Consider the following 24645-nt stretch of genomic DNA (forward strand, 5'->3'; position numbering starts at 1 on the left):
TCCTTTGTATTGTTAATTCAATATAATTATTAAAATCAGGACATTAAACATTGATAGAATACTATGTACGAATCTACAGATGTTACTCCGGTGTTTCCTGTTGACTCGGTTGGCAATAGAAAATGCCTGATTTTGCATTTGTTCTTTTTAGCCTCTTTTAATCTGGAGCAGTTCTTTAGTATGTGTTTGTCTTTCATGATATTGACACTTTTGATGAGTACATGCCAGCTATTTTGTAGACCATCCCTTAATTTGAGTTCATCCGATGTTTCTTCTTGATTAGATATAGGACTTGCTTTTTTTGAAAGGAAAATTATGAAAATGATACGTTCTTCTCAGTGCCTCGTATCAGGAAGCACATGATGTTCATTTATCCTTTTACTAGTGATGTTAGCACTAGTGTGCTTTCATATTTTGGCTAAGGGTAGTATCTGCAGGGTTTTTCAAACTCTGCAGTATTAACATTTGGGGCTGGATAATTCTTTGTTGAGAATTGGTGGGAGGGAGGGGTGTTGTCTTGTGCATTATCAGATGTGTAGCATTATCTCTGACCTCTACCCATTAGATCCCAGTAGCACACTCCACGCCTGTGACAACCAGAATGACATGTCATTGGTCATTGGACATTGCCAAATGTCCTCTAGGGACAAATTTTGCCTCTGAAGGACAAAATTTCCTCCCACTCCCTTGAGAACCGCTTCTTCTTATAATGTTACTGTTTTTCTTCTAGAGTTAATATGTGTCTCATAGAGAGACTTTATATATGTCTTCTTGCCCTGGAAAACTTCCACTTACTTGTTTTCAGTAAAAATCTTACTGATATTTCTTGTCTGAATCAGTTGTCATTTGATGGTTGCCAAGTAGTAGTTTTCTAATTCCATCATTCCTTCCACATTAGTGGACTTCTTACTGTAAGAACTTTCCCTTCTGTCTTTACTTACTTATATTGGTATGGAATCATGGATTCATATTTTATTCAGTGGACAATAATGTTAGTAACATTATTTATTTTGATGCACAAATTGTTCCTTATCTGGCCATTGGGAGCTCACCAACCTGCCCTTTCTGTCCCTTTGACATATCTTTATCACTCTTTAAGTACTTCCTTCCTTTTCACAATAATATGTTCCAGGCTTATCTTCTAATTTCCCTCACCCTAGCCCCAAATCAGCCTTTTCTCTGTGAAGGCCTGGTTTTTTGTTTTGTTTTGTTTTGTTTTAACAAATAATGTTATCTCTGAACTAAGATTTTGGGTGCCTGGGTGGCTCAGTTGATTAAGCATCCAACTTCAGCTCAGGTCATGATCTCACAGTTTGTGAGTTCAGGCCCCACATTGGGCTCTGTGCTGACAGCTCAGAACTTGGAGCCTGCTTCAGATTCTGTGACTCCCTCTCTCTCTCTGCGCCCCCCCCCCCCCCCGCTCACGCTCTGTCTCTGTCTCTCTCTCAAAAATAAAAATAAGCATTAATTTTTTTTTTTAAACTAAGATCTTGATGCCAGTAATTTTTATTACTTGAATGCCATTGCTTTTAGGTCATCTCTGGATAAAGCTAGGAAATATATTTATGTATATACATATGTGCATGCATAGATGTATTAAAAATAATAACTTCAGGGACATCTGGTTGGCTCATTGGTTAAGTGTCCGACTTCAGCTCTGGTCATGACCTCACGGTTTGTGAGTTTGAGGCTCACATTGGACTCTGTGCTGACAGCTCGGAGCCTGGAGCCTGCTTTGGATTCTGTGTCTCATCTCTCTCGATCCTCCCCTGCTCGCACTCTGTCTCTCTGTCTCTCAAAATACATAAACATTAAAAAAATAAATAGGGGTGCCTGGGTGGCGCAGTTGGTTAAGTGTCCGACTTCAGCCAGGTCACCATCTCGCGGTCCGTGAGTTCGAGCCCCGCGTCAGGCTCTGGGCTGATGGCTCAGAGCCTGGAGCCTGTTTCCGATTCTGTGTCTCCCTCTCTCTCTGCCCCTCCCCCGTTCATGCTCTGTCTCTCTCTGTCCCAAAAATAAATAAACGTTGGAAAAAAAAAATTTTTTTAATAAATATATAAATAAATAAATACTATTAAATTAAAAAATAATAATAAGTTCGTACTGATACCTCGAATTTCAGCCCAGTATCACAGGGTTCATTTGATTCTTCTTCCTTCCCATGTTTGTAATTCCCTTCTGCCACAGTCAGAAACTTGGCTTCCATATGGATGCATTTTGAATCCTTAGAATATAAGCCATCACAGGTCTCACTAGCTGGTTGTGATTCTTAAAATCAATTAAGTTGACTTTGTTTTTGTATCATTTTCAGGGCCATAATCGTATCATTGCCTACAGTAGACCAGTTTATTTCTGTTTGTGTTGTGGTCTTATTTGGCTCTTGGATTATGGTAGCAGAAACCTTACTACAACCAAGTTCAAATTATATGGAATAACTTTCACTAATCCACTGGTGCTGATATCAGCCAGGGATTTAGTTATAGGTGAGTCATCTTAATTTCAGATTTTAACACTAATTTATTTGTATACAAACAGTTCCCTGATAAATAGGTAAAATGGTTTTAATAAGCTTACTTTGCTGTTTATTATAATTTTCTCAGTGAGGAACAAAACTGTAGGGCTATTATGAATGAAAAAAATTAATGATGAACACATATTATACTAATTCTTTTGTTCTTGAAACAGATGCAATGGAAGGTTTCCTTTGGATTCTGTATTGCAGGTTACTATTATATGAAAATGGTTGAAATAACTTTAAAAGCTGTTCTTTGCCATTGAAAAATTAGGGGTGCCTCAGTGGCTCACTTGGTTAAGGGTCTGACTCTTAATTTCAGCTCAAGTCATGACCTCCTGGTTCATGGGTTCGAGCCCTGTGTTAGCTTCTGCACTGACAGTGTACAATGCAGAGCCTGCTCGGGGGTTCTCTCTCTCTCTCTCTCTCTCTCTCAAACAAACATTTAAATAAAAAAAAGAAAAAAATTATTTAAAATCCAAGAAGTTATGCAGAGAGAAATAACTTAAAATGGTATCTTTTTAAAAATTGCTTAGTAGTTTATATTCATTTTGGATTTTTTAAATCATTTTATGATTTTAAAATGAACAGAAGGATGGATGTGTATACTGTTTTTAATATGCTTTTCTTTTCTTCTGTAGTGTTTACACTCTGTTTCCCAATAGTGTTTTTCATTGGTCTCCTGCCTCAGGTGAATACGTTTGTTATGTACCTTTGTGAACAATTGGATATTCATATCTTTGGTGGTAATGGTGAGTACTTCCTTTTAAACACAACAGGTTACAGTATTACTTTTACAGGTCATTAAGTAATAAACTGAATATTAAAATACTTTTCCAGTTTTCATTTTAGAATTTCAATTAGAAAAAAGGCATTTATTTGATTAAGACTGAGCAGGAATTAATTTGTAGATAGAAAAAGGTAAAGTCTGCCACTTTATGGAAAGATCCAGGAATAGCGGAGTTACTTTGTAAGAAGTGATGGCGTTCTATTGTCAAAAACTAGAAGCTGTAGTGAGTTTAGGTAGAATCTGTATAGATGTATGAAATATTTAAAAGTTATCTATCCCAAATGGATTGACCCTGACACATGCCAGTGTATTTTGAACTAGTGTATATATTTGGTATGTCTCTGAATATGGTTTCAGAGCTTTATTATTTCTTTAGAATGGGAACATCAAAACCAGCTGCTTTTAGTAAAAGTATTTAACTAGATAAGATTTTTAGAAGTATCTGTTTTTAGAGTAGAATATGTGGCTGTGAACTGATGTACTTAGAAATTTATTCCCCTCTTACATTTATACTTTATTTTGAAAAAGAGAAAGACCATGCCAGTATTACCCTGAAATAGGTAATGATTTGCAGAACTTGAAAATAATTTTATTGGCACACACTGTGGTTAAAATACATTGTTATTTATTTTAACCATTTAAAATTTTACTTGAAAGATGAGTGGACAACTAGGGAAAACATATTGAAAGGGTAAGAAATTACTGTAACTTTTATGGTCCATTTCTCTTCAGACTTCTTTATGTTGATAAAATGTTGTTGTGGCTTAAATTTTAAATAGAAACTAAGCATTTCCTATGTTGATATGTATCTAGGGCATTTTTTAAGTTTTCGAAAAATTTTTGAAGGAGTGTGAATTTCAGCAGAACTTAATGGGTGGAAGACAGTTTCAGTATTTAGGGTATGGAGAGGGCTTCGAGTAGGTAATTTATAGTAGTCATATGGTCGGTTACAAACTTGTGCAAGGTGTTAGTTTTTTAAATATCTCCTAAAGAAAAGTTTTTCCTGTAGGTGTTTTTAAAATGTTTACTATGTAAAATCACTATTAACAAAAATCTATATTTTATCTATATTTTAAAAATGAAAGATAGCTATCTTAGCCATTCCCTAGTCCTTATTATTAGTAATTCCATTGGACCTATTTTTTCCACTTGTAAGAACAGAATTTAAAAAAAAATTTTCAATCTTTTATTGAAGCATAGTTGTATGTTGACATAGAATATTATTATTACTTTCAGGTGCACCACACAGTGATTTAACAATTATGTACATTGAGAAATGCTCACCACCATAAATGCAGTTGCCATTTGTCACTCTACAAAGTTATTACAATATTATTGACTATATTCCCTATGTTGTACTTTTCATCCCTGTGATTTATTTATTTTCTAGCTGGAAGTTTGTCTCTTTATCCCTTTTACCTATTTTGCACATTCCCCCAATTTGGCAACCACCAGTTTGTTATGTGTTTGCGAGTCTGTTTCTGTGTTTTGTTTGTTTTGTTTTTTAGGTTCTATATGCGAGTGAAATCCTATGGTATTTGTTTTTTTTCTGTCTGACTTATTTCACTTAGGATAATATCTTGTAGATCCATCCAAGTTGTTGCAAACAGCAGTATTTCATTCTTCTTTGTGGCTGAATAATACTCCATAGTATACATACACACATCTTCTTTATCCATTCATCTGTCAATGCACATTTAGATAGCTTCCATATCTTGACTATTGTAAAGAATGCTGCAGTAAACATAAGGGTGAATATATCTTTTTGAATTAGCGTTTTCATTTTCTTTGCGTAAATACTCAGAAGTGGAATTACTGGATCCTATGGTATTTTTCATTCCTTAAAGGACCTCCATACTGTTTGCCTTAGCGACTGCACCAATTTATAGCCCATCAGTAGTTGCATGAGGGTTCTCTTTTCTTCACATCCTCATTGACACTGGTTCTTTCTTTTCTTTTTGATACTAGTCACTCTGCCTGGTGTGAGGTGATACCCGATTGTGGTTTTGATTTGTATTTCCCTGATGGTTAGTGATGTTGAATGTTTTTTCATGAGTCTGTTGGCCATCTGTATATCTTCTTTGGAAAAATGTCTCTTTAGGTTCTCTGCCCACTTTTTAATTGAATTATTTTCTTTTTTTTCTCCCATTTTGTGCTCTGTTGTATAAGTTCCTCATATATTTTGGATAATGACCCTTTATCGAATATGTCCTTTGCAGATATCTTCTCCCAGTCAGTAGGTTGTCTTTTTGTTTTGTTGTTAGTTTCCTGCACTCTGCAAAAGCTTTTTTAGTTTAATGTAGTCCCAGTTGTTTATTTTTGCTTCTGTTATTTTTGTTTGAGGAGACAGAGCCAAGAAAATACTGCTAACACTGATGTCCAAGAGACTACTGTCTATGTTTTCTTTTATAGTTTTAAGGTTTCGTGTCTTAACATTTAGGTCTTTAATCCATTTTGAGCTTATTTCTGTGTATGGTGTGAGAGAGTGGTGCAGTTTCATTCTTTGCACTTAGTTCAGTTTTCCCAGCACCACTTATTGAGGAGGTGGATCTAGTTGTTGTTGTTAGTTAGTTAGTAATTAGTCATATCTGTACTTTTTTGTGAGAATTAACACATGAGAATATAAATTGACTTCTTTGGGTAATGCACATTCTGTTTACAGAGACTAATAGTTTTAGTGAATACCTAATATATCACCAGTTCCTTTTTAGGCCTCTGCAAGCTTCATTTTCCCATACTTCTGTAAATAATAAGGTACATTCTTGAAGCATAATATAGATCCAATTTCTTCTGCCATGTGTAAATTTTCATTACTTACAAGGTGAATATATTTTGTCTTGTATCAAAAATTGTGGATAGTACTTCTTTGTCGTTTCAAAATCTCTGGAAAGGATAGGATGACATAACTGAATTTTTAAAAGTGAAATGAGTAGATATTTCATTGTAGTCAACATTATACCATTTTAAATATTTTTCAGTGACCTTTTCAGATGTGTTTTCCATAAATGTTTATAAAATACTAAATCTTTTTCCCTTCCCCTCTAGCCACTACAAGCTTGCTTGCAGCCCTTTACAGTTTTATCTGTAGCATTGTGGCGGTAGCCTTACTGTATGGATTGTGTTATGGGGCTTTAAAGGTGAGTGGTACATTGTAGTATGATTTTGTCTTTAAGGCTATTTTTCTTTATGGAGATTGTTTTAAATTGACTAATAATGATTTAAGCCTCCCTCTCCCCATGCTCCCTCAGACCACTTTAGCATTAATTTCCATGATCTTCACGTGTTGAATATTATTCTCATTCTCATTTACTTTGAATTCAAAAACAGTTTCGTAGTTACCCATTATTAAAAGTAAATCTTTTGGGGGTGCCTAGGTGGCTCAGTCATTTGAATATCTGACTTCAGCTTATATCATGATCTCATGGATCATGAGTTCGAGCCCTGCATCAGACTTACTGCTGTCTGCGCAGAGCCTACTTCAGAGCCTCTGTCCCCCTCTCTCTCTGCCCCTCGCCAACTCATGCTTTCTCTCTCAAAAATGAATAAACATTTATTTAAAAAAAAAAAAAGTAAATCCTTTTCCACACGGTAATTATAGGTCAAAATTCGAAACATTATTAGAACTAGGTTGGTCTGGGGTAGAGGTGGGCATGGTAATAACAAAATACAAAATGTAACTACTGTTCATATCAAGATTTCTTAAAATGTGTAGGCACAAGCACGAGGACTGCAATTTAAGATAATTCCAGTAAAAATTTATGCAGCGAAATTTAATGTCATTACTGGTTTAGAAGGATCTGGATGAGCCTTAATTAGCTCCATCAGGGGCACCTGGGTGGCTCAGTCAGTTGTGCATTGGACTCTTGATTTCAGCTCAGGTCATGATCTCATGGTTTGTGAGATCCAGCCCCGCATCAGGTTCAGCATTGACACTGAGGAGCCTACTTGGGATTCTCTCTCTCTCCCCCTCTCTTTCTGCTGTTGCCTTGCTTGTGTACTCATGCTCTCTCTTTCTCTCTCTCTCAAAATAAATAAAATTTAAATGAAGATTATCACCAAGTTGTAAACATAAAAAATTTAAATTTCTTGTAAACAACTCTTAAAATTTTTTTTAAAGTTTATTTATTTTGAGGTGGGGGGAGGGGCAGTGAGGGAGGGGGAGAGAGAGAATCCCAAGCAGGCTCCGCACTGTCAGCACAGAGCCCAATGTGGGGCTCAAATCCACGAACCGTGAGATCATGACCTGAGCTGAAATCAAGAGTCTGATGCTTAACCGACTGAGCCACCCAGGTGCCCCAGATTTCTTGTACACAACTCGTAACCCATGGCATTATTATTTTTTTTTTTATAATTAATGCAAGATAATCAGAGAATGATAGGGTTGCAAGGACTAAGAAAAGTGCTTCATGGTATCCTTTCTTGCATCATTTATTCATTTGCATTTAGGGAGTATTTACCGTGTGCCCAGTACTGTGCTAAACACCATTTCCTGCTTTTAAGTTGCTTATATGTTAGCTATGATTAATGAGTCAGCCAGCACTTTGAGTAGAGGATGAGGAAGGCTATGAAAACAGAGTGGTACAGGTACAGAAGTTAAGATACTACCTTATTCAGTCAAAAGGGATTAAAGATAATTTTCCAAAGACAGACAAATAGAAATTAGCTAATAATTTGACAGACAAATAGAAATTTGTTAGTTGAGACAAGGGATGAAGAGCCATGGAGTTGTAAAGAAAGTGTGTTATGTACAGGAAACAGCAAATAATTTGGAATTGCTGGAGGTTTGGGTACATGCGGAAAGATGGCTTTCGGTAAGGCTGGAAAGGAAAGCAATGGCTGCATTATGAAATATCTTTTATCCTGAACATTTTGGGGTGGAAATGAAAGGCCATCCGAATATTCAAGGTAAGGTAAAGAAATGATCAGTGTTGCATTTCAGAGAGATTACTTGGTCTCTGGTGTGAAGGAGATTGAAATATAAGCAGGAAGGATCAGAAGTGGGTCAGTTGTGTTGCAATCTTGAAATTAAGAGGGACCTAACTAAAATTGGATTTAGTGAATATATTTAGGGACTCTATGGATAATGAGAAAAAAGAAGAGGGTCCAGTATGACTTCTGGGTAGGGTCTGGCTTGAACAAATGGTTAGATAGAGATACTTGTGCCTAAGATTACAAATCTTTGAGTTTAGCAAGGAAGGTGGTTGTTTACGTATATGGACACATTTATTTGTTGATATTTATGGGGTATCTAGAGATGCATAGTAGGAAGTGATATGTAGAGAGGTTTGAGGTAATGGTTAAAAGATTTAGAATTCATTAAAGTGTAAATAAAAGACTGCTAACCTGGATTGATATGAGGAAATGGATGCAAATAGAACCCTGGAAAATGCCGGTGTTTAAGTGATGGATAGAACAGAATCCCACAAAGGACACTTCAGAGGCAATATTGTCTGAAAAAAAGCTTTTATTGCATTTGGCAGTTAATAGGTGATGGGTGACTTCAATAAAACAGCTTCTTTGGTGTTTTGGCTGAGGAAGCTAGATTAATACAAGCTTGAGTTTGCAAAATATTAAGGATTAAGGTAAGATACTTTTTTAAAAGCTTAAAAAAATTTTTTTTGAGAGAGAATGCGTACACACGTGAGCTGGGGAGGGGCAAAGAGAGAATCCCAAGCAGGCTTCCTGCTTTCAGCACAGAGCCCAAAGTGAGGCTCGATCCCACAGACTGAAATCAGTGAAGTGAGCTGAAATCAAGAGTTGGATACTCAGCCGACTGAGCTACCCAGGTGCCCTGTAAGATACTCTTTCTAAAATACAGTTGGGAAATTTTTACATAGTGGAGGTTGTTTCCAAGTTTTTATATTTATTTATTTATATATATTAATGTTTATTTTTGAGGGACAGACAGAGCACAAGCATGGGGAGGGGCAGAGAGAGAAGTAGACACAGAATCCAAAGCAGGCTCCAGGCTCTGAGCTGTCAGCACAGAGCCTGATGCAGGGCTCCAACCCACCGGCTGTGAGATCATGACCTGAGCCAAAGTCAGATGCTTAACTGACTGAGCCACCCAGGCACCCCTCAAGTTTTTATTTTTTAGAAAGATCTAAGACTTGATTACATTTATAAGGAGAGAGGGAGAACCCAGTAGAGAGGGAAATACTTGATGGGGCTAATCCCAGGAAGCAATTAGAGACAAGGAAATCCAAATGCAAGCTTCTCCCAGGTGTACTGCCTGTAAACCATCCTGGTGTAAAGGTTTTAGATCTGTGCTTTGAGTCCTGTTTTGGAAACTGAGTCGTTATTTAGAAGTTGCAGTCACAGCAGTGCGATAACTTTTCTAGCCCAGTGCACAAAGGGCTGTTTAACTATAATTATCTAGCAATTAGAAAACTGCAAACCAGAACCTTGTATCCTAAAGGCAGGCAGGAAGATGAATTATTTTCCTTCGTTATTGGATGTGGTGTTTCCATTAGACATTTTACTTTTAGGTGTCACCCATTACAATAAACCTGCAGACTTAAAACAGAGTTTTAGGTGCTAATATGGAATGATTTTCAAGAGAAACCATTTGGTTTTTTTCAAGATTTATTGAAGTATAATTGACAAAATTGTAAGCTACTAAAAGTGTATGTGATATTTGATACACATACACACTATGAAAGGATTTCTCTCATCAAGTTAATTAATACATTTATCACCTCATATCTTTTTTGTGTGTGAGAGCATTTAAGTTCTACTTTCAGCAAATTTCAATGATCTAATACAGTGTTATCAGGTCTAGTCCTGTTACACAGTAGAGCCTTAGACCTTATCCTTTTTAAAAAAAGATTTTGTTTATTTTTATTTAGTTTTTTAATTGAGGTATAATTGACATATATCATTATATTAGTTTCCAATGTATATTTGATATTTGTATGTATTGTGAAATGATCACCACAGTTAGTCAAGTTAACATCTTTCAGCACACAGTTACAAAGGTTTTTTAATGTATATCCTGATGAGAGCTTTTAAGACCTTCTCTCCTAGCAACTTTCAAACACACAATGCTGTGTTATTAAATATAGTTACCACAGGGGTGCCTGGGTGGCTCAGTTGGTTAAGCATCCAACTTCAGCTCAGGTTATAATCTCACGGTTCGTGGGTTTGAGCCCCACGTCGGGCTCTGTGCTGACAGCTCAGAGCCTGGAGCCTGCTTCAGATTCTGTGTCTCCCTCTTTCTCTGCCCCTCCCTCACTCATGCTCTGTCTCTCTCGCTCTCAAAAATAAACATTAAAAAAAATTAAATACAGTCACCATGGTTTATATTACATTTTCATGACTTACCCTATAACTGGAAGTGTTCATACCTTTTTACCTGCACTCATTTCTGGCACCCTCCATCTAGACCTTTATTGAAAGTTTGGACTCTTTTACCAACCTGTCCCTATTTCCCCCACATCCCAATCCCTGGCAGCCACTTTTGTATTATGTTTCTATAAATTCCACTTTTTGTTAAAAAAAAAAAAAAATACACACACACACACACACACACACACACACATACACACACACACACACACCATGCAGTGTTTGCCTTTCTCTGTCTGGCTTATTTCAATTATTATAATGCCATCCACTTTCATCCATGTTGTTGCAAATGAAAAGATTTTCCTCCTTTTTAAGGTTGAATAATATTCCTGAATGTGTGATTGATATATATCAATCACATTTTCTTGAGTGTATGTGTGTGTTTTCAATAAAAAGGAAGGTAAAGTATTTCTTTTAATCAGAAGGAAAGTATATGCCCCAAAATGGATGTTTCCTTTGTGCTTTAAAAACACACACAAACACACACAGGCGCCTGGGTGGCTCAGTCAGTTGGTGTCCAACTTCAGCTCAGGTAATAATCTCACAGTTCACAAGTTTGAGCCCCGCGTTGGGCTCTATCCTGACAGCTTAGAGCCTGGAGCCTGCTTCGGATTCTGTGTCTCCCTCTGTTGCTGCCCCTCCCCCGCTTGTCCTCTGTTTCTCAGAAATAAACATTAAAAAATATTAAAACACACACACACACATACACCAATGACTTGTATGTATAGACATAGAGTAATTATGGAAGAATATACAAGAAATTGACAACAGTAGTTGCTTCTAGGCAGTTAGACACATTGGGAGACATCACTGCATGCCTTTAGAAATGGTTTTCCTTTTTATGTATTCATTAATATGGACTTTTACATTATTATTTTCTGATTTCTGCTTCCTTGTGTTACTCTTCCGTTTTTCCTTGAACTTTTTAGCTCATTAAAAGCTAAATTTGGGGGTGCCTGGGTCAGACGCTCAACCGACTGAGCCACCCAGGCACCCCTAGATTTAATGTTCAGTAAAGTTGTTCTTGTATGTATTTCAAAGAGTCAGGTATTTCTACAAGACTTATCGCTAGGAACAAAAATCTCCTACCTGTTTATCCCTGCCTCAGAGTTACCACTTTCAGTTCTTTGAGCTGATTCTTTTGGTATTTACCTCCCTATGTTTAATTAACTAACTCACACTTCTTATATTTTGTCAAATTTTAGGTATTACCCATGGACTGTGCTTTATGGCCATTGTAGGCTTAACTTATCTTTCACTTCTCACCCCACCTCTCTACCTTATAGTCTTCCTTATCTCTCTTGTACACCTCATATGTTTCCCTTATTATCACTGTGCAAATGCTATTCCTACATACATTTTGTTTTCTCTTTTTCTTTTTTTCCTTATGTATTTATCTCTCTTGCATTCTCAAACTCTTCTATATTGTTTAACTTCCTTCTCAGCAAATCCAGAATCTGGAGGTTCAGTTCCTGGCTCTACCACTTAACAAATTACTTGTATCCTCTAGAAGTGCCTGAGTTTCTCACCTATGAATTGGGGAGCAATAGAACATATCTTCAAGGATGGTAGTGAGAATTGTTTAAGAAATACTTAGCATAGATCTAAGAATGGGGCTTGACACATAATGTCCAATATGATGATAATGATATTTTGATGTGGCCGTTAAAAAAAGGTCTGTATGTTATGTAATAACTTTCAAGACTGTTATTAAATGGGGTGGGGGGAAGCAAGTTGTATAATAAAATACAATTTGGATTTCCACTCCTACCATTCTCCCTTCTTGAATCCCCAGAGAAAGAAGAAGGAATAGAGTGCTGTTTACGTCATAGGCCATACTTAAGAACTTCTAACTATTCCTTTTATCAGTATTATCTACTGTCTGCCAATTCCCATGCCAGTAGACTCCAGAGATAATTGCAGTGAGCAGACATGACATGACATATCCACATCCACGTTTGGTTGGCTTTAGAAGCTAGCCTTTGCATTATTTATTATGGGGAATATGGAGTTCATTATTCAAGAGCACTGAATGCCTACTCAACTTTCTGGAAGATATAATGGCATATTACGAGCAAAGGTATCAGGACAAAAGCACACCAGTGTGAATATTCTTCTGTACCTACTGTGTTGTACCATCTGTTGCCTTTTCCCTGATTTATTATTATATATAATCAAACATGTGGTGTACCAAGTTCCTTGGTATTTCTAAAGGGAGAACATAGCTTACCATAAGCTTAATACCACTTAAAATACGAAAGAATTGGACAGCAGGACATAGCAGAAGCAAATGTATTATTCCTATCTGAAGGTGATCTAGTTAGCTAGATTCTAGCTCATTAAAAAATAATAAATCTAAATTTATGTGGAATAAAATGCAATTAATAATATAGCTGACAAGTTTCTGTTGAATTTAATATCTTCCTCCAAAATACTGACATAAAAGGACTGTATGATAGATGATAAGTGAGAAGCAGATTTTTCTGTGAAACTTTTTTTTTCCCCCCAACAGGATTCTTGGGATGGCCAGCATATTCCAGTACTTTTCTCCATTTTTTGTGGTTTATTAGTGGCAATATCCTATCATCTCAGTCGACAAAGCAGTGATCCCTCTGTACTTTTGTAAGTAAAATCAATGGTTATCGAATTAAAGAAACATAAGTTCACATTTCTTTCAAGTTTAACTTTCCCACTGCCTTGTCAAAGTACCGTTCACTTAATCTATATTAAGTTTCAAATATATTAACTTTGGAACATTCTAGCCAATTTGGCTGAGAATATTTGTTAGCGTTTTCTTTCCTAAAAAGTATTAAAACTATATTTTAATAAAAATATTCTCATTGTATGCTTATTTATAACATCTTAAATTTTTTAGGCATTTTCATTTGCTAATGACTAAATGTACTTGAAACACTTCATTTTTTATCATAAGTTTCATTTGCCTTTAAGTACTGGTTTTCAGGTTATGAATGTATTTCTTATTATTTATTCATTTTTTAAAATTTCAAGCTCTTTGGTGCAATCTAAGATTTTTCCAAAAACAGAAGAGAAAAATCCAGAAGATCCTTTGTCTGAAGTAAAAGATCCACTGCCTGAAAAACTTAGAAATTCTGTTGTAAGTCTTAACTTTTTACAATCACCTGAAATATGTAAAGTTTAGACAGTTCATCATGTTGTCTCATGAAGGCCTTTTGTAACTGGGAGAAAATGTTTGTATAGTTGTATGTTGTTGATTACCTTTATGTCAGATTTTAACCTGTTAATGAAATGGTCATTCCTCCAAGTTTGTTTCTATGTAATTAAAACAGTGTGCTAAACATTCATTTTCAGATTAGGTGAAATGAAGTAATTTCATTGTTTATAGAATTCTTAATCCTATTCAGGTTAAACTGGGATTTGAAAGATGAGTATTAACATAAATCAGATTTTGTGGTGTTCTTGTTGTTAAAAACTATGTCCTTGTAAATCATCTGCTAGTCATTTAGTGTATTTTCTTTCTCAAGAGCAATCTGAAATGTGTGTGTGTGTGTGTGTGTGTGTTTATTTTTCAGATTGAAGGGGAGATTAATTATCTGTACTAATTAAATATATTTAAGAAAATATGGTAATTTAAAAATTTTCTCATTTAGTGAATTTATGTATTAGTAATTATCTGCTTTATGGAGATAGCATAAAACATTCTTTTTCTAAGTTATTTTAGATTATTTCCATTTGTGAAAAACTGTATTTATAATAGTCATGAGTTATACTACTTACCTTTACTGAACTTGAGCTGTTAACACATTCTTCAGAAAACTTTAGAAGTACAAAACTGCCTCACAATAGAATTCAGTTTTTTCTGGCTTTAGTTTCCATGTTGTCAAAGGACATTTCATGTTAAATATAGTAGGATATTTCTGAATCTCTGACAGGTGTGAGGTGTATCTCATTGTGGTTTTGATTTGTATTTCCCTGATGATGAGTGATGCTAAGCATTTTTTCATGTGTCGGTTAGCCATCTGGATGTCTTCCTTGGAGAAGTGTCTATTCATGTCTTTTGCCCATTTCTTCACTGGATTATTTGTTTTTTGGGTGTTGAGTTTGATAAGTTCTTTATAGATTTTGGATCCTAACCCTTTATCTGATATGTTGTTTGCAAATATCTTCTCCCATTCTGTTGGTTGCCTTTTAGTTTTGCTGATTGTTTCCTTCGCTGTGCAGAAGCTTTTTTTTGATGAGGTCCCAATAGTTCATTTTTGCTTTTGTTTCCCTTGCCTCTGAAGACATGTTGAGTAAGAAGTTGCTGCGGCCAAGATCAAAGAGGTTTTTGCCTGCTTTCTCCTCGAGGATTTTGATGGCTTCCTGTCTTACGTTTAGGTCTTTCATCCATTTTGAGTTTATTTTTGTGTATGGTGTAAGAAAGTGGTCCAGGTTCATTTTTCTGCATGTCACTGTCCCGTTTTCCCAGCACCACTTGCTGAAGTGACTGTCTTTATTCCACTGGATATTCTTTCCTGCTTTGTCAAAGACTAGTTGGCCATACACTTGTGGGTCCATTTCTGGGTTCTCTGTTCTATTCCATTGATCTGAGTGTCTGTTTTTGTGCCAGTACCATACTGTTTTGATGATTACAGCTCTTGTAGTACAGCTTGAAGTCCAGGATTGTGATGCCTCCTGCGTTGGTTTTCTTTTTCAAGATCGCTTTAGCTATTCAGGGTCTTTTCTGGTTCCATACAAATTTTAGGATTATTTGTCCTAGCTCTGTGAAGAATGCTGTTGTTATTTTGATAGGTATTGTATTGAATATGTAGATTGCTTTGAGTAGTATTGACATTTTAACACTGTTTGTTCTTCTTATCCTGGTGCATGGAATATTTTTCCCTTTTTTTTTTTATATGTCTTCAATTTCTTTCATAAGTTTTCTATAGTTTGCAGTGTATAGGTTTTTTACCTCCTTGGTTAGATTTATTTCTAGGTATTTTATGGTTTTTGGTGCAATTGTAAATGGGATTGATTCCTTGATTTCACTTCCTCTTCATTGTTGGTGTATAGGAATGCAACCGATTTCTGTGTATTGATTTTATACCCTGCAACTTTGCTGAATTCATGAATCAGTTCTAGCAGTTTTTTTGGTGGAATCTTTTGGGTTTTCCATATAGAGTATCATGTCATCTGCAAAGAGTGAAAGTTTGACCTCCTCCTGGCCGATTTGGATGCCTTTTATTTCTTTGTGTTGTTTGATTGCAGCGGCTAAGACTTCCAATACTATGTTGAATAACAGTGGCAAGAGTGGACATCCCTGTCTTGCTCCTGACCTTAGGGGGAAAGCTCTCAGTTTTCCCCCATTGAGGATGATATTAGCATTGGGTCTTTCGTATATGGCTTTTATGATCTTGAGGTGTGATCCTTCTATCCCTACTTTCTTGAGGGTTTTTAATAAGAAAGGGTGCTGTATTTTGTCCAATGCTTTCTCTGCATCTATGGAAAAGATCATATAGTTCTTGTCCTTTCTTTTATTGATGTGATGTATCACTTCGATTATTTTGCGGATATTGAACCAGCCCTGCACCCCAGGTATAAATCCCACTTGGTCGTGGTGAGTAATTTTTTTAATGTATTGTTGGATCTGGTTGGCTAATATCTTGTTGAGGATTTTTGCATCCATGTTCATCAGGGAAATTGGTCTATAGTTCTCCTTTTTAGTCGGGTCTCTGTCTGGTTTTGGAATCAAGGTAATGCTGGCTTCATAGAAAGAGTTTGGAAGTTTTCCTTCCATGTGTGGAACTAGCTTAATTTCCTTGGTATTGCAGTATCAAACCAAGATATCAGGAAATTGAAGAAGAAAAGACTTATAGCCAATTGTTATGTATAAGAGCTATCTAGAAGAATAGGGTCAATGAAAAATTATTTCTTATATTTTGCCAGTTGGGAATAAAAAATACATATTTTTAAGATTTTATGTAATTGTTGGCTAATTCTGTTTTCTTCCACAGAGTGAGCGTTTACAATCTGACCTAGTAGTATGCATTGTAATTGGTGTGCTGTATTTTGCTATTCATGTAAGCACAGTGTTCACAGTGTTGCAGGTAAGGAATCATTTTGATCTTTTGATTGGGGGAAAATAATTTTGTTTAGGCTAATTTTTTGATTATAATATTTGTCCATAATGCTGAAATATATGATGTTTTGTTTGGTTTTAATAACAAATATTTATTTTCTCATGGTTTCTCTGAGTCGTGAATCTGATTATAATTGTAGCTCAGCTAGATGGTCCCAGTTCAGGATATGTTATGATGCTGCAGTCATTTGGGGCTGCCAGCAACTGAGGCTGTTAGTAGGACTTAGTTCTTTACTGACCATTGGCCAGAGATCTAAGGTCCTTTCCATGTGCCCTTACCATTAGCTGCTTGAGTATCCACACAGAAGGGCAGCTGGTTTTCCCCAGAGCCAGTGATCCTAGAGAGAAAAAGCCCAAGACATCATTTAGTAATTGATGTCGGATGTGACATACCACCACTTTTCTCTGTATCAGTTGATCGTATGGGGCAACGCTGGTACAAGTTTCAGAAAAACTACATAATAAAACAATGTAAAATGTTGACAGATTTTAGTTATTACCTTCTCAAATTGACTTTGCTATTTTCTATTAATAAGTAGAAATTGGACTGACAAATTAGGAGTTATATGGTTCTCAAAATCACTTTTAATTTTCTCAATTTTATTCTTCTTTTACTTTTAGCCTGCTCTCAAGTATGTGTTATATGCATTGGTCGGCTTTGTAGGTTTTGTAACCCATTATGTGCTGCCTCAAGTTAGAAAACAGCTACCATGGCACTGTTTTTCTCACCCTCTGCTGAAGACAGTGGAGTATAATCAATACGAAGTTCGGAGTAAGTATTTCACTAATACTCCTCTGTTTAATATTGTGGATTTTTTTTTTTACTTTAACGGAGACCATTAAATAAGTATCATCAAGTAACACTGTGGCTTGTGTTTGTTATACTTAGATTTGAAGCTGTGATAAGTCAAACCTTTTTCAGGATGCTTTAATTTCAGTTGAAGTATAAATGTCAATGCTACAATCCTGGCTTCCACAGGATAAAATTTACTTCCTCTCTGTATTGTTCTTCACAGACCTCTCATTGACAAATCCTTCTGTGCATGATTGTGGCTTCTCTTTCCAGTCCTTATCCTTTCCTTAAATCTTTTCTATGTACAGGCAACCCAGTCCTCCTTAAGATTTCTATTTGAAATATTTTTAGCTCAAAGCATAGGGGGAATAGAGAGAATTTTGTTCCTCTTTCCACCAGAGACACTATGTCCTACCAGAGAAAGGTATAAAAGAGTTGATGGGATGAAAAGAAGTTTAAAACATTTGTAATTGTTCTTGTTCAGATTTGGGGGTAAAGCATAAAATGACTCAGAAAGAGGTAGAAGGCCAGTCCACTCTAAATCCTGACTTGTCTTTCCTATTGTAAGTATTTGGTCTTTCTTCATTGGCCCCATGACTTGCAATATCCCATACTTGCTTGTTTTAGGGAAATAATAAAAGTTCATAACTATGTCATCATTCATTATATATCAGTGATTAAACAAACCACTGGTTTTTCCTCAAACCTTTTTTTCAGTTAATGAATTACTATAAAGAGTAAATTCCTCAATTGTTTGAAGATAAATTAACTTGTTTAGAGAACTCTGAAGCCTTTGGAAATTTTCTATTACAAACTTGACTTTGCATTTTCAAAGCAAATTTCTCGGGCCTTTTAGTAAAATTGCTTAGAGCATCATGGGACTGAAACTTTGGTCACCAGTTTGATCCTGAAGAGATAATTAAACATTAACCTGTAGGTTGCAGTAATGGCATTGTGCATACTTCTTATGTGTTCTTTTAATAAGGGAAAATGACATGGGGCACCTGGGTGGCTCAGTCAGTTGAGTGTCTGACTCTTAATTTCGGTTCAGGTTATAATCTCACGATTGATGGGCTCAAACCCCGCGTCAGGCTCTGTGCTGACAGTGCAGGGCCTGCTTGGGATTCTCTCTCTCCCACTCCCTCCGTGTGTGTCTGTCTCTCTCTCTCTCTCGCCCTTCACTTTCCCTTCCTCCTTCCTTGTCCCTCGTCTTCTCTCTCTCTCAAAATAAATAAACAAAAATTTAAAAAATTAAGAGAAAATGACATAAAGCTGTATGACAATCTGTACTGGTTCTTTCATACAGTCAGGAAAAGAACTTAGTAGAATGATGTATTATTTTGGTAGTGAACTGTTAGTATTGCTTTCACATATAAAAAATAGCAAGTGTATCCAATTTGTTTTGAAGAATAGTTTTCCTTACAGTAAGTCATTGATCATAATTATTTCTTTTTTGATCTTAACAAAATATTTAGTCTAAAGTTTTATAAATTTTGAGTCAATATAACATGTTTGACTTAATGAAAGCACTAGGTATTAGCAAAGTTTATTTCTTTTCCCTTCTATTGACTTTAGCAATGGAAAGAAAAAGATTATTCATTAGAGCATTTCCTGAAGCCAGCTATGTTTTCAGATAGCTAGAGAACCTTATTTTAAATCTTTCAGTTTATCCTAGATACTTTCCCTAATGAAATAAGGTGAAAGTATTATAAAAAACATTACTGACAGTGCAATGACTTCTATGAAGTGTGTGACTCTAAAACCTGTCATACTTTCATATATGTTCCGAGATGTGCATAAGATGCACACACACATACATATGCCTGTACACACACATGTACCTTAAGATTTTAAAAACAGATAATTTTAATAGGTCATTTAATTCTTTTTGGGGAAAAGGGAAGTCTCATAATCTTACTAACTTTTCTCCAGAAGTTATAGGCATAAATGAGAAAAAGTTATGGTTAAAAACTGAGGTTTCAAGAATTAAAAAATTTTTTTTTAATTTTTTTTTAATGTTTACTTATTTTTGAGACAGAGAGACACAGCATGAGCAGGGAAGGGGCAGAGAGAGAGGGAGACACAGAATGTGAAGCAGGCTTCAGGCTCTGAGCTGTCAGCACAGAGCCCGACGCGGGGCTCGAACCCACGAACTGTGAGATCATGACCTGAGCCGAAGTCAGACGCTTAACCGACTGAGCCACCCAGGTGCCCCAAGAATTAAAATTTAAAAGGAAATTCGTCTAAAAATTTTTTAAGTTTATTTAGAGAGGGAGAATGAGCAGGGGAGGGGCTAAGAGGGAATTCGTATCATTCCAAGCAGGCTATCTGATGACAGCACAGAGCCCGATGCAGGGCTCAAACTCACAAAGAGATCATGACCTGAGCTGAGATCAGAGCCACCTGACAACTGATTGAAGTTGACAACTGATTGAAATACTGGATTTCTTACATTATTTATTTATAGCAGAGACAAGTTTGTGCTGTAAGATTTTCCTTTCACATCACTTTGCCAAACTATCGGCATACCTGGAAGATATTGCTGGTTTGGTTGTGGACCACTGCCATAAAGTGAATATCACAATAAAGCAAGACAAGTCAATTTTTTGGTGTCCCAATGCATATAAAAGCTAGGTTTACCCTGTAGTCTAATAAGTGTGCCAAGATCATTATGTCTAAAAAGACAGTACACATACCTTTTTAAAAAAATTCTCTTGCCAAAAAATGGTGACCGTCATCTGAGCTTCCAGCAAGTTGTAATCCTTTTGCTAGTGGAGGCCCTCACCTCAGTGTTGATGGCTGCTGACTGATCAGGATGGTGGTTGCCAAAGGTTGGGGTGGCTGTGGCAATTTCTTAGAATAAGACAACAATGATGTCTGCTACATCAGTTGACTCCTTTTACGAGTGATTTCTCTGTAGCATGCTATTTGATATCATTTTACCCACAGTGTAAGTAACTTCCTTCAAAATTGGAGTCGTTCTCCAAAATCCTACACTGCTTTATCAACTATGTTTACGTAATATTCTAAACCTTGAAATTGCTCATTTCAAGTCTTCACAGCATCTTTACCAGGAGTAGATTCCATCTCATGACACCACTTTCTTTGTTCATCCGTGGGAAGCAGCTCCTCATCCATTCAAGTTTTATCCTGAGACTGCAGCAGTTCAGTCCCATTTTCAGGCTCCACTGCTAATTCTAGGTCTCTTGCTATTTCTACCACATCTTCAGTGACTTTCTCCACTGCAGTCTTGAATCCTCAGGGTCATCCATGAGTGTTGGAATCAACTTCCAAACTTCTGTTAATATTGATATTTTGACCTCTTTCCACGAATTGCAAATGTCCTTAATGGCATCTAGAATAGTGAATTCTTTCTGAAGGTTTTTCGGTTTGCTTTGCCCAGATCCATCAGAGGAATCAATGTCTATGGCAGCTATAGCCTTATAAAATATATTTCTTAAATAAGACTTGAAAGTCAAAATTATTCCTTGAATCCCCATGGGCTACAGAATAGATGTTGTTTGTAGACACTGTCAATGAGCAGTAGTATTTTTTTTTAATTTTTTTAATTTATTCTTTTGAGAGAGAGACAGCAAGCTGGGAAGGGGCAGAGAGACAGAGGGAGACAGAATCCGAAGCAGGCTCCAGGCTCCAAGCTATCAGCACAGAGCCTGACATGGGGCTCGAACTCACGAACTGTGAGATCATAACCTGAGCGTAAGTTGGACACTTAACTGACTGAGCTGCCCAGGTGTACCCCAATGAGCAGTAGTATTTTTGAAAGGAATCTCTTTTTCTGAGCAGTAGGCCTCAACATTGGACTTAAAATATTCAGTAGACTATGTCATGAATAAATGTGTCATCCAGGCTTTGTTGTTTCACTTGGAGAGCACAGGTAGAGTAGATTTAGCATCACTCTGAAGGGCCCTAGGATTTTCACAATGGTCAGTGAGCATTGGCGTCAACTTAGAGTCATCAGCTGTGTTAGCCCCTAACAAGAGAGTTTTGAGGCTTTGTAGCCAGGCGCTGACTTCTCTCTAGCTATGAAAGCCCTGGATGGCATCTTCTTCCAATAAAAGGCTATTTCATCCACACTGAAAATCTGTTGGTTACTGGAGCCACCTTCATGAATTATCTTAGCTGGATCTTCTGGAGAACTTGCTGCAGCTTCTACATATGCACTTGCTGCCTCGCCCTGCACTTTCGTGTTGTGGAGATGGCTTCTTTCCTTAAACTTCCTGAACCGACCTCTGCTGGCTTCAGACTTTTCTTCTGCAGCTTCCTTACCTCTCAGCCTTCCCAGAATTGCAGAGCATCAGGACCTTGCTCTGGATTAAGTTTTGGCTTAAGGGAATGCTGTGGCTAGTTTGATCTTCTATGCAGACCACGCAGACTTTCTCCATGTCAGCAATAAGGCTGTACTTTCTTATCGTTCGTACGTTCACTGGAGCAGCACTTTTATTTGCTCCAAGAACTTTTCCTTTGCAGTCACAACTTGGCTAATGCTTGGCACAAGAGGCCTAGCTTTTGGCCTGTCTTGGCTTTCAACACGCCTTCCTCATGAAACTTAATAATTTCTAGCCTGTGGTTTAAAATGAGAGTTGTGTGATTCTTCCTTTCACTTGAACATTTAAAGAGCATTGTAGAGGTGGGGGAACAGTGGATCAGTGGAGCAGTCAGAGCACACACATTTATTGGTTACGTTTGCCATCTTACATTGGTCCAGTTTTTGTTATCCCCAAATACAACAATAGCATCAAAGGTCACCGATCATAGATCACTGTAACAAATACAATTATAATGAAAAAGTATTAAATATTGCAAGAATTACCAAAATGTGACAGATGCTGTTGGAAAAGGGTGCTGATAGACGTGCTCAGTGCAGAGTTGCCACAGACCTTCAATTTGTAAACAAAGAAAAAAACCAAGAAGAACCCCAGTATCTGCCAAGTGCTGTAAAGCAAAGCTCAATAAAATGAGGTATGCCTGTATTTTGTACACTAGATGATGTGATCTTCTTACATTGCCTTGTTAGATGCAGCCACTATGATGTGGTTTGAGAAACTTCATGTGTGGCTTCTTTTTGTGGAGAAGAATATCATCTACCCATTGATTGTTCTTAATGAACTTAGTAGCAGTGCAGAGACCATTGCTAGTCCAAAAAAACTGGATACAGAGTAAGTACAGTACTCCTCTCATCTATGTTTAACCACTAGCGGCTGTCATAGGCAGTGTCTTCAGACATTGATCAAGTAACAAATAATTGAGTGTCTCATTAGTGCAGTGCACTGTAAGATAAAAAAGTGAGGTGAAATTCCTGAACATCTGTTCCTGCTCTTGTATATCACTACTCTAGACATCTTATTGTCAACTAATATTTTATGAGAGAACATTTATTGAATAAGGTTCATTTCTGTTATTAGATGGTCAATTTGAGAGATGTCTGTTTTTGTGTACTGTGTAAACCAGACTATGTAGGTAGTCACTCGCCTGTACAGTCATCGTATAGGCCTACGCACTAGACTAGGTACGTGTTGTTGGGTAAGCATTAATACATGTTTTTTATGTGCTAAATGCTATTACTATTAAAGCAATACAAATATTAAGAGACTGGAGAACCATATATTAGAAATGCAATGCTGTTATTTACTTTTTTAAGTGTGCTTATTTATATAAAGAAATAATCATAATACATATTGTTAAAAGGGAATATAAGAGTTTATTTTAGGATGTGATTTGCTTGGTGTATAAATCATTTTTAGAAGTTCACTTTGGATGTAAATGTATCGTAAGCATAGTAAATGAAATAGTGATTTTTCTGAAGTTAGTAGATTTTCTGAAGTTTTCAGCCATTGATTGATGAGTTGTGCTTTCTTTAACTTATAGATTAGGTGCTTTAATGATCACCATTGCTGGTCTGAAGTTGCTACGATCCTCTTTCAGCAGCCCTACATATCAGTATGTCACAGTCCTCTTCACTGTGCTCTTTTTCAAAATCGACTATGAAGCGTTTTCAGAGACCATGTTGTTGGATCTCTTCTTCATGTCTATACTCTTCAACAAGGTAATTTGTCACTGAAAGGAATATCCCTATCGGTAAAAAGTAGCTCCCTAAGTAATATAGCATTTAGTGAGGATTCTGCTTGCATTCCATTTGCTTCACTGTCTTTTAAGTAATATCTTTCTTCAATCAACCAGTCATTTAGAAGCATAGTAGAATCCCTAACCAATGTTACTCACTATGATCCATAAAAGACGTGTTTCTTGCTATATAGCTAGGAAGATAAGATTAAGTTATATAGAAAATTTAGAGAAACACCACTAGCTGTGTATTTTTAAATCCATAGGATCTTCCAAAAGTGGATGTGGTTTTGAATAATCCTAGAAATAGATGTGGTAATAATTGCACTGGGCTGTGGGTTGCTAGATAGATGGAGGGAGGAAATAACCTGATAGCTGAATGAAGATGGTAAATACTGAAGGCAGTGAGGCCGTGTGGGAGGAATCAGAAATTAGTTTCGTGGTGACATTTGCAGAATACTCTGAAAATTACAAAATGCTTCTGAGATTCATTATCCACCCATAAGAGAGGTACTTTTAGTCCTTTTACAAATGAGATGACAAAATCTGGGTCTTCTGCCTCCCATTCCAAGAATCTTTTTGCTGAACCATACTACCTTTCTCAATGAAATAAGTTGTGCAATCAGATTATTTATAAATTAAATAGAGTTTAGATTTCATGTTAACGCTGACCACATACAAAGGACTTTGACATATATTATCCCATTTGATAGGTAACAGAGAGCTGAAGCATATGAGCAGCTACAAAACACAATGAAAGCCCAATTTTAGGCAAGTTAGCCTGGTCAGCTACATTGGGATGACTTGGGGAAGAGAGAACCCAAAGGTATGGAGAACAGTTTAAGAGACTGTGACAGTAATTGAGATGTGATAGAGGTCTAACCTAGGATGGGAATAGTACAAGTGGAAAACGTTAATCTGAACAGGTTTTAGTGATAGTCCATTTCAAAATATTGTGCTAAATGTTGTACTAAGTAGCTTCTAGAATATTGCAGTACTATGTTTGCTCGGTCACTAATTTGTAT

The 24645-nt window shown here is 36.5% G+C and overlaps 1 protein-coding gene across 11 annotated transcripts in view; it reads left to right on the plus strand.

The window, feature by feature from the left end:
• The window catches only part of PCNX1 (pecanex 1), a 178366-nt gene that overhangs the window by 109018 nt on the left and 44703 nt on the right, over positions 1–24645 (plus strand). For all 11 annotated transcript variants that reach the window (XM_053224632.1, XM_053224629.1, XM_053224627.1 and 8 more), the window contains 9 exons: positions 2312–2483; positions 3154–3264; positions 6348–6439; positions 13162–13271; positions 13659–13764; positions 16622–16714; positions 17368–17518; positions 22575–22716; positions 23426–23603. In XM_053224632.1, the coding sequence (XP_053080607.1) occupies positions 2312–2483; positions 3154–3264; positions 6348–6439; positions 13162–13271; positions 13659–13764; positions 16622–16714; positions 17368–17518; positions 22575–22716; positions 23426–23603 (1155 nt within the window). The remainder of the gene's footprint in view (positions 1–2311; positions 2484–3153; positions 3265–6347; positions 6440–13161; positions 13272–13658; positions 13765–16621; positions 16715–17367; positions 17519–22574; positions 22717–23425; positions 23604–24645) is intronic.

Source organism: Acinonyx jubatus, chromosome B3, assembly GCF_027475565.1.
Source record: "Acinonyx jubatus isolate Ajub_Pintada_27869175 chromosome B3, VMU_Ajub_asm_v1.0, whole genome shotgun sequence".
NCBI lineage: Eukaryota > Metazoa > Chordata > Mammalia > Carnivora > Felidae > Acinonyx > Acinonyx jubatus.